General features: G+C 42.1%; 1 protein-coding gene across 1 annotated transcript; it reads right to left on the minus strand.

Moving 5' to 3' along the window:
* Window positions 1-31: 31 nt before the first annotated feature.
* LOC110984688 (uncharacterized) lies at window positions 32-12350 on the minus strand. The gene is made up of 11 exons (XM_022245111.2): window positions 12192-12350; window positions 11320-11414; window positions 10373-10483; window positions 9759-9823; window positions 8796-8888; window positions 8063-8125; window positions 7012-7263; window positions 5935-6033; window positions 5513-5643; window positions 4396-4519; window positions 32-3062 (listed from the first exon to the last, which is right to left on the minus strand). The coding sequence occupies exons 1-11, from the start codon at window positions 12206-12208 to the stop codon at window positions 3012-3014; spliced, it is 1101 nt and encodes a 366-aa protein (XP_022100803.2). The 5' UTR covers window positions 12209-12350; the 3' UTR covers window positions 32-3011.
* Window positions 12351-13503: the final 1153 nt, after the last annotated feature.

A 13503-nucleotide genomic window follows, 5' to 3' on the forward strand; every position in this document is an offset into this window, starting at 1 on the left:
TACTTTTCATTGAATCTTATACAAATGAGAGTAAGTGGTTCACCTTCCATTTTTATTACATTTTAACTCCACATTTTGGTCCTTAAGTCATTGAGCAATAACCGTTTGGAGGAAGATATGTTGAAATTGTCAGAGGCAAGTTTCCGTTTTCCGCAAAGCAGTAAGGTGGTCTGCAAAAAAAAAACTTACATGATACAGTGTTAATTTAGATTTGTGGAATCCCCAGAAAAAGAAAAACTACTGAACAAAAAGTGACGTCATGCAAAAACATCCTAAAAATATTCAGACATTTTAGAATGCTTCATCAGGTAAATTCAGACTTTTTAAGTTGTCATCAAAACATAAAACGTTAAAGGTATTTTAAAATTGAAATGCGGACTTTACTGGAAATCATGATGCCTTTTGGCTGAATGCCCAAGCATGTTGAAATACTTTTGTTTATTATAAGATCCAAGAAAAAGATGAGAACCGACAAAACCCGACATTTTAGGGATTAACATTAACAGAAATACGGCAAAACTCAAATTGTATCTCTCAGTTTTCATAAAAGGAAATTTAATATAACTCCAGTAATATTACGGTGGCCCTGCACATAAATACATTTAATAAGTATATTATGTCCACTATACATTTCAACAGGAAAATAGGGCATTAAAAGAGGCATATCTTGTTTATTTTCACTGTTTCCCAGTGGGCATACATGTACAGGCGTATGTGTCTGATAACGTGACTTTAATACAGGAGCGCTGTCCTATGGAGCCAGTGAGAGCCCACGGTCCAATGAGCAACCCAGGAAAGCACACATATGCAAAGTGAGGCGTTTTCAGGATAGAAGTCTACTGGAGTTCAATACAAGGAATGATGCTTCCCTTTTTGTTCCTTGTACAATGCCCAGCATAGTCTTGGTTCAAGACGTTGGACATGTGTGATATTCTGTTGCCTCAAGAGGGCAGTATCATTACAATCCGCTAAAAAGCAAACAAGTGGATGCTTTTTGGTGGTTGGCTGAAACAAAGACGGCAATCAGGTAGCTCCACAGGAAGCCTCTAATTTTACAGAGCAGATTTCAACTCATCAAATGGAAAACATTCCAAGTTATCAACTCATCGAGGCCGCTCACCAAATAGGGAAATAATACTTACAGGCTTAGCAATTTACAAAATACCCCAGGGTGACATTATATTTTGCTTTGGAGCGGCTTGCTAATTTTTTACCCTTTTGTGGGAGAGGTTATTCCATGAAAATGTGATTTCCCATGAAGAGCAGCTACTTTGTGAATTAAATGGGGATTAATTTAAAGTGACTAGCATCAACAACCAAGATTCTATCACCATTTCTAGATTTAATGATAAAAATATTTCTTCAAATAAACAGCATAAAATCAAGATGTACATGCACATTATACACTGTACAATGTTCTTGTACAAGACAAATAAAACCCTAAAAAGGAAAGAATCTCATTTGGTTTTCTTGGGTTCCTTTAATGAAATGTTCCAATTAGATGCGAGTAAATGTACCCAAAAGCTCACCAATCCGTAGTCTGAATACCAGACCTGATGACTCTGACTATGCTTGTCGAATCAAGGGTCCAGTATCACCCAATGTCTAAGTGACCAAAAAACGGAGGAATTCCTCCAGTTTCCGAAAATAGCCGAAATATTCCGGATTCATTCAGTCCACATGCAAATAGCATTGTTGATGTTTGGGTATTTCCGGCTGTGTCTGTATGCAAAATGAGACATGTTTTTTTCTTTTCAATGTTGCCTACATGCAACTCAATGTTGCTCCATTCCTATATGCATTTTTTGGAGTTTCTTGCAAGTTTTCAAAGTGACCACCAACATTAACAGCCTGCATGTACATGTACATCTGACCATAGGATCCACCTAGGGCTTTCCTTGTGACCCTTGACCTTGGTACCTGACCAAAACCTTTATCAAGTGACGTCAGGGTATCTTTGGTTGGGGAACCAGACTAACCAATCTGATGAATGTTCATATCTACATGTACTAAGCATGTTCCTTTTAATAATAGGCAGGGCTGTGAGATCAGGCCCCTCCTACCAAGAATACATCACAGCTCTGCCCCCTCTCTAAGGTGAGGAATTGTTGCTTCAAAATCATCAAAACTCACAATACAGAGAATACAAAGATCTGAAGAAATCTAAAAACAAAAGAAATTAAAAATAAATTTTAAAAACCTATCCAACTGCAATTTAATAACGTGTACAAAACCCCCAAAGAAAAGATATACCTCTTTAGTTTAGAATCATATATGTTATTTACAAGGTTGAGAAAACTAAAAGATTCACTGGACACACCAAACTTCGAAATGTTAAAAGGAATGTTATATTGATAAAAATATTCAAATTACTTTTGTCCTGTTAGTGTGCTCACGTCAATGGGCCAACAATTATGGTCTCACAAGCAGGAGTGTGTTATGTAAACACACAAACAAGCACTGACTGACTTCATGGTAAAAGTATTGTTTGCTCTTGAATTTGCTCAAGAATGCAATTGAGGAAGGAAGTTAATGACTGAGTTTGAGTAATTTGATACTCATCTCAGCAGTCATGGTTTACACCTATGAGTCCTCAATCCTGCAGTTTTTAATTGAAGTTTTCTTATACCCTTAGGGTTTAGGTTTAAACATCTGCTGTGAGCCTCATTAAAAAAAGGCCTTTATTCAGAAACCACGGGCTTCAATTGAAAACAAAAGGCTTCATAGCAGAAGCTATGGTGTCTATTCAGAAACTGCATGGTCTTCTGTTTAGAAAAACCATGGCATTGATTTTAAAAGCTGCTGTAATCAATTCTTGATCAAGAAAAAAAGGGATCCATTTTTTCCCTCCTACAGAAAGTGGCCAATGTGGCAGAAAGTAGCCAACATGTCTGCAAGACGCACATATTCCTTGCATCCAAGGATCTCCTTGATCCTGCAGTGGTTTGGGGTGGGATTCGAACCACACCCTCCTGCTCGCCCCACCCGCCCAGACCCTCCTCCTGCCACGATCACCACAAGGCGTTCTCACTTTTGTTGGCTCTGGCTTGCTCCAAGAGTGCCTGATTAGGTTCACACGCAACATGATAAAAAAAGAGAAGACGTTAATGACATCTGTATTCAGGTCTAAAATCGTGATAGTCTAACCACGGGAGAGGTTTTGGTGTTTGTCCGGACAATGGGGGGGGGATGTTTTGAACGATAACACCTCACCCACAGACTTTGTATTCTCACTGACTGAGAGCTAGTCATATAACATTTGTGACCCGCTCTGCAAAAAGGTGTATTACGTTGTGCAATGCAAAAATGCCTAATGGCCCATTCCATGTGCCGAGGGTGGAAATATTTGGAAATATTTTGAGGCCAACTGACTTGACTAGAAAGCCTCTGTTACTAAGGAAAACCACGAGAGTGTCTAATTTAAGTTGAATGTTTCTGTTCATTATGTTTAACCACTTCCTGCTGGGGACTCCGGGATCGGAGACGTGTGGTTTATATGGGTGGCCGGGGTCTCCGAACTCGGACAAAAGAAACAGGGCCCTGTAACAAAAGACCGTACTCCGAACAAAAGACCAGGCTGCTGGGCATTACCAGCATTTTTCACTCTCAAAAGTGGTGATAATCCAGCCTAGTTTTGAAACGGAATACCAGGGTTTAGGGCATTGAGAGCGAGCGGATTACCACCGGGGACAAAGGCTCTCCACCACCTCAGGGATGAGCCACACAGCACCACTGCATGCTAATCTGGCCCCTATTGAAAAGAGGTCAGCAGTGCACTGAGCCAGGTTCGTGAACAAAAGACAGTTATACAACACCGCACAATCTGGGCTCTGTTTACAAGGCTGCTGGCGTGGCTGAAATACTCAGGCGTCAATGAAGGCCACCTGTCAACTTACAGTAGTGCCTAAAGATTACTTGGTGCGGCTATAAACGACCGTTAAATGGAATGATGAATTTTTGAAGGATTTTGAAAATGGAAAAAATGATAGCCATGCCGGCCCAGCATCATCAACATTGAAAAATGCCCCGGCACGAAGTGGTTGAAGGGCATTATCTCAAAAAGAATGTGATAAAATGAAATTATATGAATAATGCAAATGACAAATAACTCCAAAATGCCACTGGGATGAATTATATATCAAATGAAAGCTTATGATATGAGCCATTTGATTTTATATATATAAAACTCAACTTCCAGAAAATGTGACATTTTTGCAGAGCCGGTCACATTTGTCCTTGCTTCCTTGCTGTGCAAAGCCAAAAAGAACCATACCCACAGCAAACAAAGCAATGACATACCCATAGCAATGACCACCGGCACTGGGTGCCCATGCATTCTGGTGTGTGCAATGTAGGAACTGTGTTGCAGTACATGTCACAAAGCCCCCGACCTACCGTCATTTTGGCCTTCTCCTTGGCCCGGTATTCTTCCAGCTTAGAGGCGGCTCGGTCCTCCAAGCGCTCCCGTCGTTGCTCTTTCTTCTGACGCTGGGCTGCCAGCTGCGATTGGATGTCGCTCCTATAACAACAGCCAATAGAAATGCTGAGTGAATCTCTAAGAAGAGAAGTCTCTGAGTGGCTTTTTAAGACTTTATTTGGGTGGGGAGGGTTTAGTCCCATTTGGCAAATCTTGAAAGTTGTTGAGAGCAAACCAGTTGGGTTTTGCAATTGAATACATTTGTGTAACGATTTGAAAACTTTCCCAGAGTTCATAGTCTACTGGTACTGTAGGCATGCAACATGGTAACATTAAAGTAATAATGGTGAACAACTCTTCACGCTGAAGACAGACTTCAAAGCTCCTTGACTGCACTGTGCTCTGAAGATCTTCTGAGGGTTCAACTTATCTCTGACCTCAAGTTGCACCTTCTGTTTTGACTGCAAGAAAAACTCGGGATTTGGTTACCACTCCCTTGCAATAGACTGTGTTCATGTGTCGGCCATCTTGAATTGAACGTGAGGTAACGCTTTTCATTATGGGAACCCGGGAGTAAAAACACAACAGTGACAAAATAAACGTTCAAACAATTCATGCCTGTTTTGTTTCACAAAATTTAAAATGAGTGACACATGTACATAGAAATGATTATTATAAGTTATATCATAAAACTCAAAGTGAGGATTGGCTCCCCAAATCGTTTGGCACCGCCCCTTATAATTAAGTGATTACACTGAATATGATGGATTCAGGGAACAAGATAAAAAGATGACTTCCCCATGAATAAATTCTATTCTGTGACCATTTATCAGTTGTCAATATCTCTCTGTTTGACCGCCACTTCTATCCCTAAATCATTTAAAGCTTGTGGACTGCTGCATTTCCCTGTCTAGCCAGAGCCTCAACTTTTGACCAACCCAACAAACAATCCTAGGTTCCAATGATTCAAGTGACGGTCAAGTGATTCCGATGTCATCGGTTCCTGTTACTTCCATGCCGAACGTCTCCTGTTCACAAGGGCAATGTCCCTACACGTACATCTGCATTTCTCTTCCTTGCCTGTTCCAGACTTACTTTCCGCCGTACAGGAACGACTCTCTCGTCTCGGGGCTCTCCCCCCTCCGTCGTCTCTGCTCCGCCCGCCCCAGCCGCTTCTCGATCTTGGCCTCATGGCCGGTAGCCTTGGGGACGAGTTCCTCCATCACCTGACCAAAACAAAGCAGATGACCCTTTGGGGCTTTTGTTTGTTTTGCACCGAAACTCTCGGGTCATTCAAAAGTCCGAACAAGTGATTACTCGGTTATTAAAATGATAAACCTTTGATGGGAATTACAGAAAATTTCACTGAATTTTGTAAAGTTTGAACACCATGGAAAATGTGCCTTTGACTAGAAATTCCCCCAAAACTGACAAACTTGTTCACTCCTTTTCAGACCTTATTTTTCGAGGTGACAGAGCCCCCCTCAACCTTTTCCTCAAAGCAAATTCTCTAATACCATTTCGTTATGTTTCCTGAAATCTCGTCTCTCTTTCCTGAGCTGCTGTGCATTCCGTTCTTGTCTCTCTTCACGCCCTGCTTGAGAAAATGTCGAACCCTGAAATCCAAATCAAGACAAGGGCACTTTATTAACTTCTTGTAGGCACTTTCTCACGACGTACATGTACACCCCCAAGATTGACGATGGGATCACCCAACTAACGTTTGAACACAAAATGGCTCAAGACTTTGCTGTACTCCGAAACACAATGTTTCTTGCCCCTCCAAACTCTTTAACAACACATTCATTCTATTAAAAGGGACAGATGTCATCTTTTGGGGGAATATGTCCTCAGAAACATACGGACCCCGAGGACACACTTATGTCAAAGTGGCAGCACATGAAAACGTGAATGCACAATGGACTGACTTTCCGAAACAGCTTCCTGACAAGTTACAAAACTGTACTGGCCCAAGAGAAAAAAAAGGGCTCCTCTATGTACCGCCTAGCCTGTACTTCAGAGAGACACTACTGCAGAAATGGTTTCAAATTCTAGTGGCTGTATTGGTCTGCTGTCGGCCATATAATTGTCCAATGATTGCATTCCCTTGTTGTCAGAAAAGGACATTTTCCACTACTGGTTAGTCCCGGGGGGGGGTGCAAATCTCTAACTCAGTTTTTGCCTGATACTGCCCATCCGAACTTTGGAGTTTAAGCTCCAAAAAAGCACACTTAGCCACAGGACCATGAACATGTATAGTCGACTCTCATTACAAGGAATACTCTCATAACAAAATACCGTTACAAAGAGTAAACTCAGCAAATCACAATTTCTTAAATTCTTTTATGTTTTCCTTTGTTTTTCCATTCCATTTCCAGTCCTGGTTACAACAAAGTAATTTGTTTGATCCCTGCCACTTTGTCATAACCAGCTACAAACACCAAGGTTGAAAAACACACACTTATTTTTCATTTTGGGTAAACAAACGGTTTGATGACAAAGGGACAGCATTAGCCAAGCCATGATGTGGAGAGCCCCCTTACAGACAATTCTGGGCAAGAAACACAATTAGATCTTGTGGCTTTTCTCCTCACCGGTAGCATTGGGCCCTGGACGGGCCTTGTGTTGCCCTGCTCGATCACAGGCAGAGTGGGGCCAATCACACGCTGCCCATCGTCCTCTGCGGAACCCGACGCTACCGAGGGCTTGCCGAACGTGGAGAAGGTCCTGGGCTTCAGGAGTGCATCTGCCACGGGGGTCAGGTGCTCCCCGGCTCGTGTGGTGTTGTGTCTGTCGCCGTACTTGGCAATGTCTAGTTTCTTGGGGGGTGTGTGAACCTCCGCAAACTGTAAAGGGCCGAAAAATGTGGGGATTTTGAGAGTACTGTTTTCTGTTATGGTTTGCTTAAATACACACACTTCATAACTCATTTTCATGCAGAAACTATATTAATCCTATCAGATACAGAAGAAAATAATTCTTTAACCCTATCTGCCCAAGGGTTGCTGGACCTAACCTTTCCCATTCACACAAAGTTAAACACCCATATGGGACTTTGTGTACAGAGGCTGTTGGACTTTGTTTTTCTGAGGTATGCCAAACCCAATGCAAAAGCCAGCTGTCTGGGCCTACCAGACCTATCCCCACAGAATTAAACACTTTACTACTGTTTAATTCTGTGTGGTTGGGGAAGGTTAGGGTTAAAGAGTACCTTGAAAACACTGTGAAGAAACAGTGGCTCATTGGCTTATTGCCATGTACTTACAATGAATCATCAAAGAAAAAAAAGAAATTTAGGACAGCCACAATTTCTTTTTGTATTTAATATACAAATATTTAGCGGATTTCTGTGCAAAAATCAATGCGACACTGAAGTTTTCTTCCTGGTTGACTTTTGAAATAGCTAAACAAAAATTGGATATGAAGCAAACTGATACAGAAAGGTGCATTTCCAAAGGGGTTGTATTAAATCACAGTGCATAGACCCTTTGAGCACAGAGCAGAACTTCAATGGTTAAGTCAAACTTGGCAGCGTCTGAACAGAATTTCATTCAAAACAAAATGCTGAAGATTTTCATGAAATACAGAGGCCAGAAAGTGGCTACGCATTTTAGTCTGAAGGATAACACCAGCCAGTTTTCTCACCTTCCATTTATATCTGGTCAGAGACGTTCGTGCGTCCTCATGGTCGATCCCTCTGTAAAATTTCTGCAAAGGTGAATCCCCCCACACACACAAAAAATCTTAACTTTAATTCCTACCAGGTTTTTTATACAAAGTGTCTAGCAAAATGAAACAAAAGTCAAGCACTACCAAAATGAGAACAGAACGGAGAGTACCCAGGGTTCCCAAGAAATCTGAAACCAAATTCAGTGACTTTTACGGGCCATTCCATGACTAAAGTTTCCATGACATCTTGTGTCAAATTATTTTATGTTGGCTGTTTACCGAACAATAAATGCTGCAGCCTGACAGTTTTTGAGGCATATGATGCAAGATATGGCGCGGAGAGAACCCCCCCCGCCTTTGTGTTGGTCATTGTTTGATCGGAATCTCAGGAATTCTTTACAGACTTTTAGGGGATGTGTTAGGTAACAATTGTCTAGTGTATAGGGATTCTACATGTGTGGGGGTGGGGGTACCCATCAGCCCCATATCGTGCACGGTATCTTTTGAGGAACATACTCAAGTTTGGTAGTCCAAGTCAGAGATTCTGCGCTTTCCAGTAATTTTGCTGACACCCCCTACAATTCGGCTCACATTTATGCCAAAAAATATACTTGCTAAATCTTCACGTCTGTTAGCATCGTTGGAAAACTGACATTGTTTACAGTGCCTTGTGACAGCGGTAAAAAAACATGTTACGCGTCATTCTTACCTTTCCAAGCTTTCCGCTGTTCCACTTTTTCACAAACTTCTTGAAGTACGACTTGGCTTTGGAACCAGAAAGCTGGTCAAAGTACTTGCCCTTCTACAAGATTCAGAAAAAAACACTCTTCACACCTTTAGGCTGGCCACTTTCCAATAGGCAGTGCCTGCATGCATGACAACATGTATCACCACTTTACATGTACACGTTCAGTTTAAACAGCCACGATGCAAAGTCTTAACCCTATCCATTTCAAAGCAGTAACACTGGAAACCTTTCCGAATTCTCCAAAATCATGTTACACTTTATGCAGGAAACCAATACGGGTGATTCATGATACAGAGCCCCACCAAGTGGTTAGCATGGAGAGAGACCCTTTTTTTGCAGTGCATTGTGGGAAACTGTCAACAAAGTCTATCCACTGTGCAAGGGCAACTTGCCTTGAACTGCTCTGAGTGTTTGTTTGCCTGAATAGAAGATTTCTAAATCACATTTAGAGAATCAGTTTTAATTAATTAAGATCAGATTTTCTTTTTTTTTCGGTGAGGCTGCAGAATCTCCTCTCATACTGAGAAATGATAAATACCAATGGATTAATGTCATGTTATTGTCAGTCGTACACTTAGAAAATTGACTCTCTCTGTCGTGTCTGTGGCCACCTTCCGGCTGCGCACAGCGTTGTGAATCGCCTACATTGGGCGTGAACTTTTGAAGTGAACAAGCTGTGAATCCAGCCAAAAGTAAAGAGCACGTAGTTGTAATACTAGCCAGCTTCCTTGGGCCAGCTTCCTTCACAGCCCGCGACCTCAGAAAGTTGGGAAGAAAACAAGACTTGCAGCTGCACAGGACCACGTACAATGATTTTTTTTCACTTCTTATGGCACACGTGGGACTAAAACAGAGACAAAGAGAAGCCAACTGGTCCAAAGAGAAGTGGCAGGTCCAATGAACACTACCGCGGTACCACCGTACCTCTTCAACCAGCCATAATCTGAACTCCGTGCTCTTGTTGTAAAAGTCTTCCTTGGAGATTTTATCTGCACAAAATTCACCACAAAAAAATACGCTCAAATGAAACGCCAGGTAAATTTGTAAAAGGTCTGGGGGGAAAAATGGATTCTCAAAGCAGATTTTTATAATAGAAATGAATGTGATACCCAAAATGTCACATGTACATGAAGATTAAAGACAAAGAAATTTAAAGAAACTTTTGTATGATCAACATCAGTACATGTATATATGTCCCAAAAAGTGTCTGTCTGAATGTTTTTCAAGAACCCCTGTGTTATACAATTGCTTGCACGCCTCACTGCACAACGATCAGTTGATCATTATATACGTGTATCTTGTTGCTTCAGTCCTAGTCACAAGCATATCAAATCTGAATCAGCCATCTTATGACGAAACACCAAATAAATTCACAACCCGTCCAAGCTCAGACAAAGCAGATTCGTATTCTACTGTAACAACTTTTGGAATTTGAACTGCCACAAATATCAGTGTACTGTAGATGTTGAATGTGCAATCTTGGGCTTTTTTGGAGCCCTCTTGGGCTCTTTTAGACCAATAACCTATCACCTCCTTACTCAATTCCTTCTTTTTCTTCTTTCTCTCCTCTCGTTTCTTTTCTCGCCGGCGTTGCTTCTTGGTCGAAGAGTCCAACTTCTGCTTCTTGAACTTCACCTCTGATTCAGATTCTGTGAGGAGGAAATGGAAAACGGAAATCAGAACTATAGCAAAGCCTCCTGCCCTGAAAAACAGAGGAGCAGGATCTCTTTGCCCTTTCAACTTTCAGACATTGTACATGTAGGTACATCTTTTGTTCCATCAGGGCTAGAGAGTACCGAAGTGAATATGTCACACACACAATGAGAGTGTAAAAGGCATTACTGCGAGAACGGGCGCGTCAACCAACAAGCTCTTGTACTCCATTCGTTTGCACAACACTTCCTGGTTCAAAATGACGTCAAACTTCGGTACCCTACAGCATCAGTCCCGACTACAATTGTGACAGTCACGGTCACAGTTGGGTCCTACTATCACAACTATTCATGTGGTTGAGACTGCTCATTACAGCCTCAGGTATCAACACTGTACACGTGCATGTACACCTTAGCTGGGACTGTCCGTCAGAAATATAAATGAAGTTTGGATGACTATCACATCACATGTAATTGGAACCGATCATCATCATACATTGTTTGTAGTTGGGACAAATACAAGTTAGCTGGACTGTCCCTGCCATTGGCTACACACGTTGTCATGATAGTTGACTAGTTCTGAAGGTACATTTATGCATAGTTGGGACTGTCCCAACTGTACAGGTACAGTTGAACCTCATTAACAAGAGCAAAGATTCTCCTAAATAACAAGGAGATTTTCAGGTCCCAATCCTTTGTTTTTCATTTTGTTCACTCCTGATAATACAAGGTTCCTGTTACAAGGAGAGGTCTTAAAGACCTCTTATTGACGAAGTTCAACTGTACTGTAGTCAGGAGTGGCGCAAGAGGAACGACAGGCAGAAAAGGCACACCTGATGAGCTGCTGTAACTGCCGCTGCTACCACTGCTGCTGCTGCTCTCACTGCTGCTGGCACGTCGCTTAGAGGAAGACTTCTTGTCTTTCCCCCTGGGAAAAGAAAAGCAATAGGGAACAGTGATACCTGACACAAAGTAGCAAGCAATGTTAGCCAATGATATACTATGACATCACCAAACTAACAATCACACATCAAGACATACATTATGTGCATTATACATGTACTTGTAACAGGAATACATGTACACACTGTACTTTGCATGGTGTGGACTGCTCTGGACTCTGTCATTTCAAAGGGTATTCAGGCACACTTTTACCCAAGTAAACATGAACGCTCTAGGGCTGCATCTGAATTCATGGCCACCATGGCCACGTTGGCATAATTCAATGCATTTACTCAATCCCAAAGAATGAACACAATGCACAGTCTGCCGTTACTTCAAGGCCTATATCTCAAACCATTGAGCTATAAAAAAGTGTTTTTATAGCTGCATGATCATACAAAGGTACTGAAATAGAATGTTAGTTTTCTCACAAATTAAACGCTCACGAGTGAACAGTGGTGAATTTGCAAACTAAAAAACTTCACGACTGGCACTTTCAAGATGACAAACGTAACCCCACTACCATGACTAGAGGCCCTACCTACTAATCACAGTGTCCCCCCCCCCATCGGTGTCCTTGGGGTTTGTCTACTTACGGAACAGCAAGCACAGAGTAACATTAAGCCCTACTGACTTGCAGTTGTAGTTTTCTAGTTCTGTAAGTAGGCATAACCATGCTAACGTCAGGCCTAGAGTTCATTAAACTGTGGAGTTAGGGAATGACTACAGAATGGAATTAGTTGGCAACAATGTCTGTTTTTACCTGGAATTGCTTCCCATGTTCACAAACGTCTTCGCGATGGCGAGTCAAGAAATATAAATCATCTGATCTACATGTACGAACAGGATGAGGGCCTAAAAAAAGTGCATTCGAAAAAGCTGCGATTCGCTTCTTAAAGAGCGCCCTCATTCTTTCAGCTCGATCTCTCCGTGGAGGTTTTTCAATACTCGGGTTCGTCTCCGTTATGGCATCACCTGACTTTTAAGAGCCTGGAGTTGACTCCTGATGGCGCGCTCAGCTCTTTTTCACGAAAGCACCAAGAGTGAAAACAAACGTGCACGAACAAGGAACGTGCGGAAAGGTCGTTAACCTGATAAAAGTATTTTTTACCCATCTCCAAGTGACCTTTCCTAAATATTACTTGAGGAAGACAAAGGTTGAGTTCCAACATGAGTGTTTCATGGGGTGATTTCATTTAGGAACTATTCTTTCAAAAAATATCGAACATGTTAGGACGGCCCAGTGTAAATCCCCATAGGAGGACCGTGTGAGGGTTCCGGAAGCTCGCTGCGTGACGTTTTACTGCCGTTAAATTTAATGCACTTGTTTACGAAGCTGTTAGCTCAATAATAAGTCAGACAGTGTCCCTGAAACATCTAGCTATCCTTCCTCCATGCTATATGCAACAGAGCCAACAATTTGGAGTAGGTTTCTCTTTGCGTTGAACACTGCAGGCCTAGATTTGGGAATGAATTGCAGAGATGAATCCTGCGACAGGAGATCAAACCGAATCTTGGAAAACCGAATCCCATTAGCCGCCGATCCTACAGAATGATTCCACAGACGTAGACATAACGCATGGTCCCCAACCACCTGTACTGTATTCTTTTTCTAAAATGTGGGAACCCAGCTAGTTCTCATCTGCTTCGGACTGGCTGGCGTGTTCGTGCACAGCAAACACGTTTTAACCCTCTGTTAAATAATAATTGAATGCGCGTGTATTTCACTGGCGTCACGTCACGTGGCACTGATTTTGTGGTAGGAGCGAACAGTACCTCTCGGACCTTATCAGCAGTGGCGTAGCCAAGGGGGGGGGAGTGGGCTGAGGGAAAGTGCCACCCATAAATTCCAAGGGCCCCCAGCCCCCCCTCAAAAAAAACCAACGGATAAATGAATTTTGAACAAGGCTAGAAAAACTTGACCAAAAACCACACCACTGAAAGCGGGTGCCAAAGATGTTGGAGCCGCCTTTGCCCCCCCCAGTAAAATCCCAGCTACGCCACTGCTAATCAGCATGATCATGGGTAGGCCTTACTTGACCCCCTTGGAAAAACGTCCCAATATTTCGTGTTCA

This window comes from Acanthaster planci, linkage group LG15 (genome assembly GCF_054643075.1).
Source record: "Acanthaster planci isolate LZ-2023a linkage group LG15, COTS_SCS, whole genome shotgun sequence".
NCBI classification, from domain to species: Eukaryota; Metazoa; Echinodermata; class Asteroidea; order Valvatida; family Acanthasteridae; genus Acanthaster; species Acanthaster planci.

Bases quoted from the DNA above. Each gene is read 5' to 3' on its own strand.
- LOC110984688 (XM_022245111.2), bottom strand. The intron at 7,264-8,062 runs GTGAGAAAACTG...GGCCCTTTACAG, and splicing joins TGACCAGATATAAATGGAAG to TTTGCGGAGGTTCACACACC. The intron at 6,034-7,011 runs GTGAGGAGAAAA...TTTGGATTTCAG, and splicing joins TCCAGGGCCCAATGCTACCG to GGTTCGACATTTTCTCAAGC.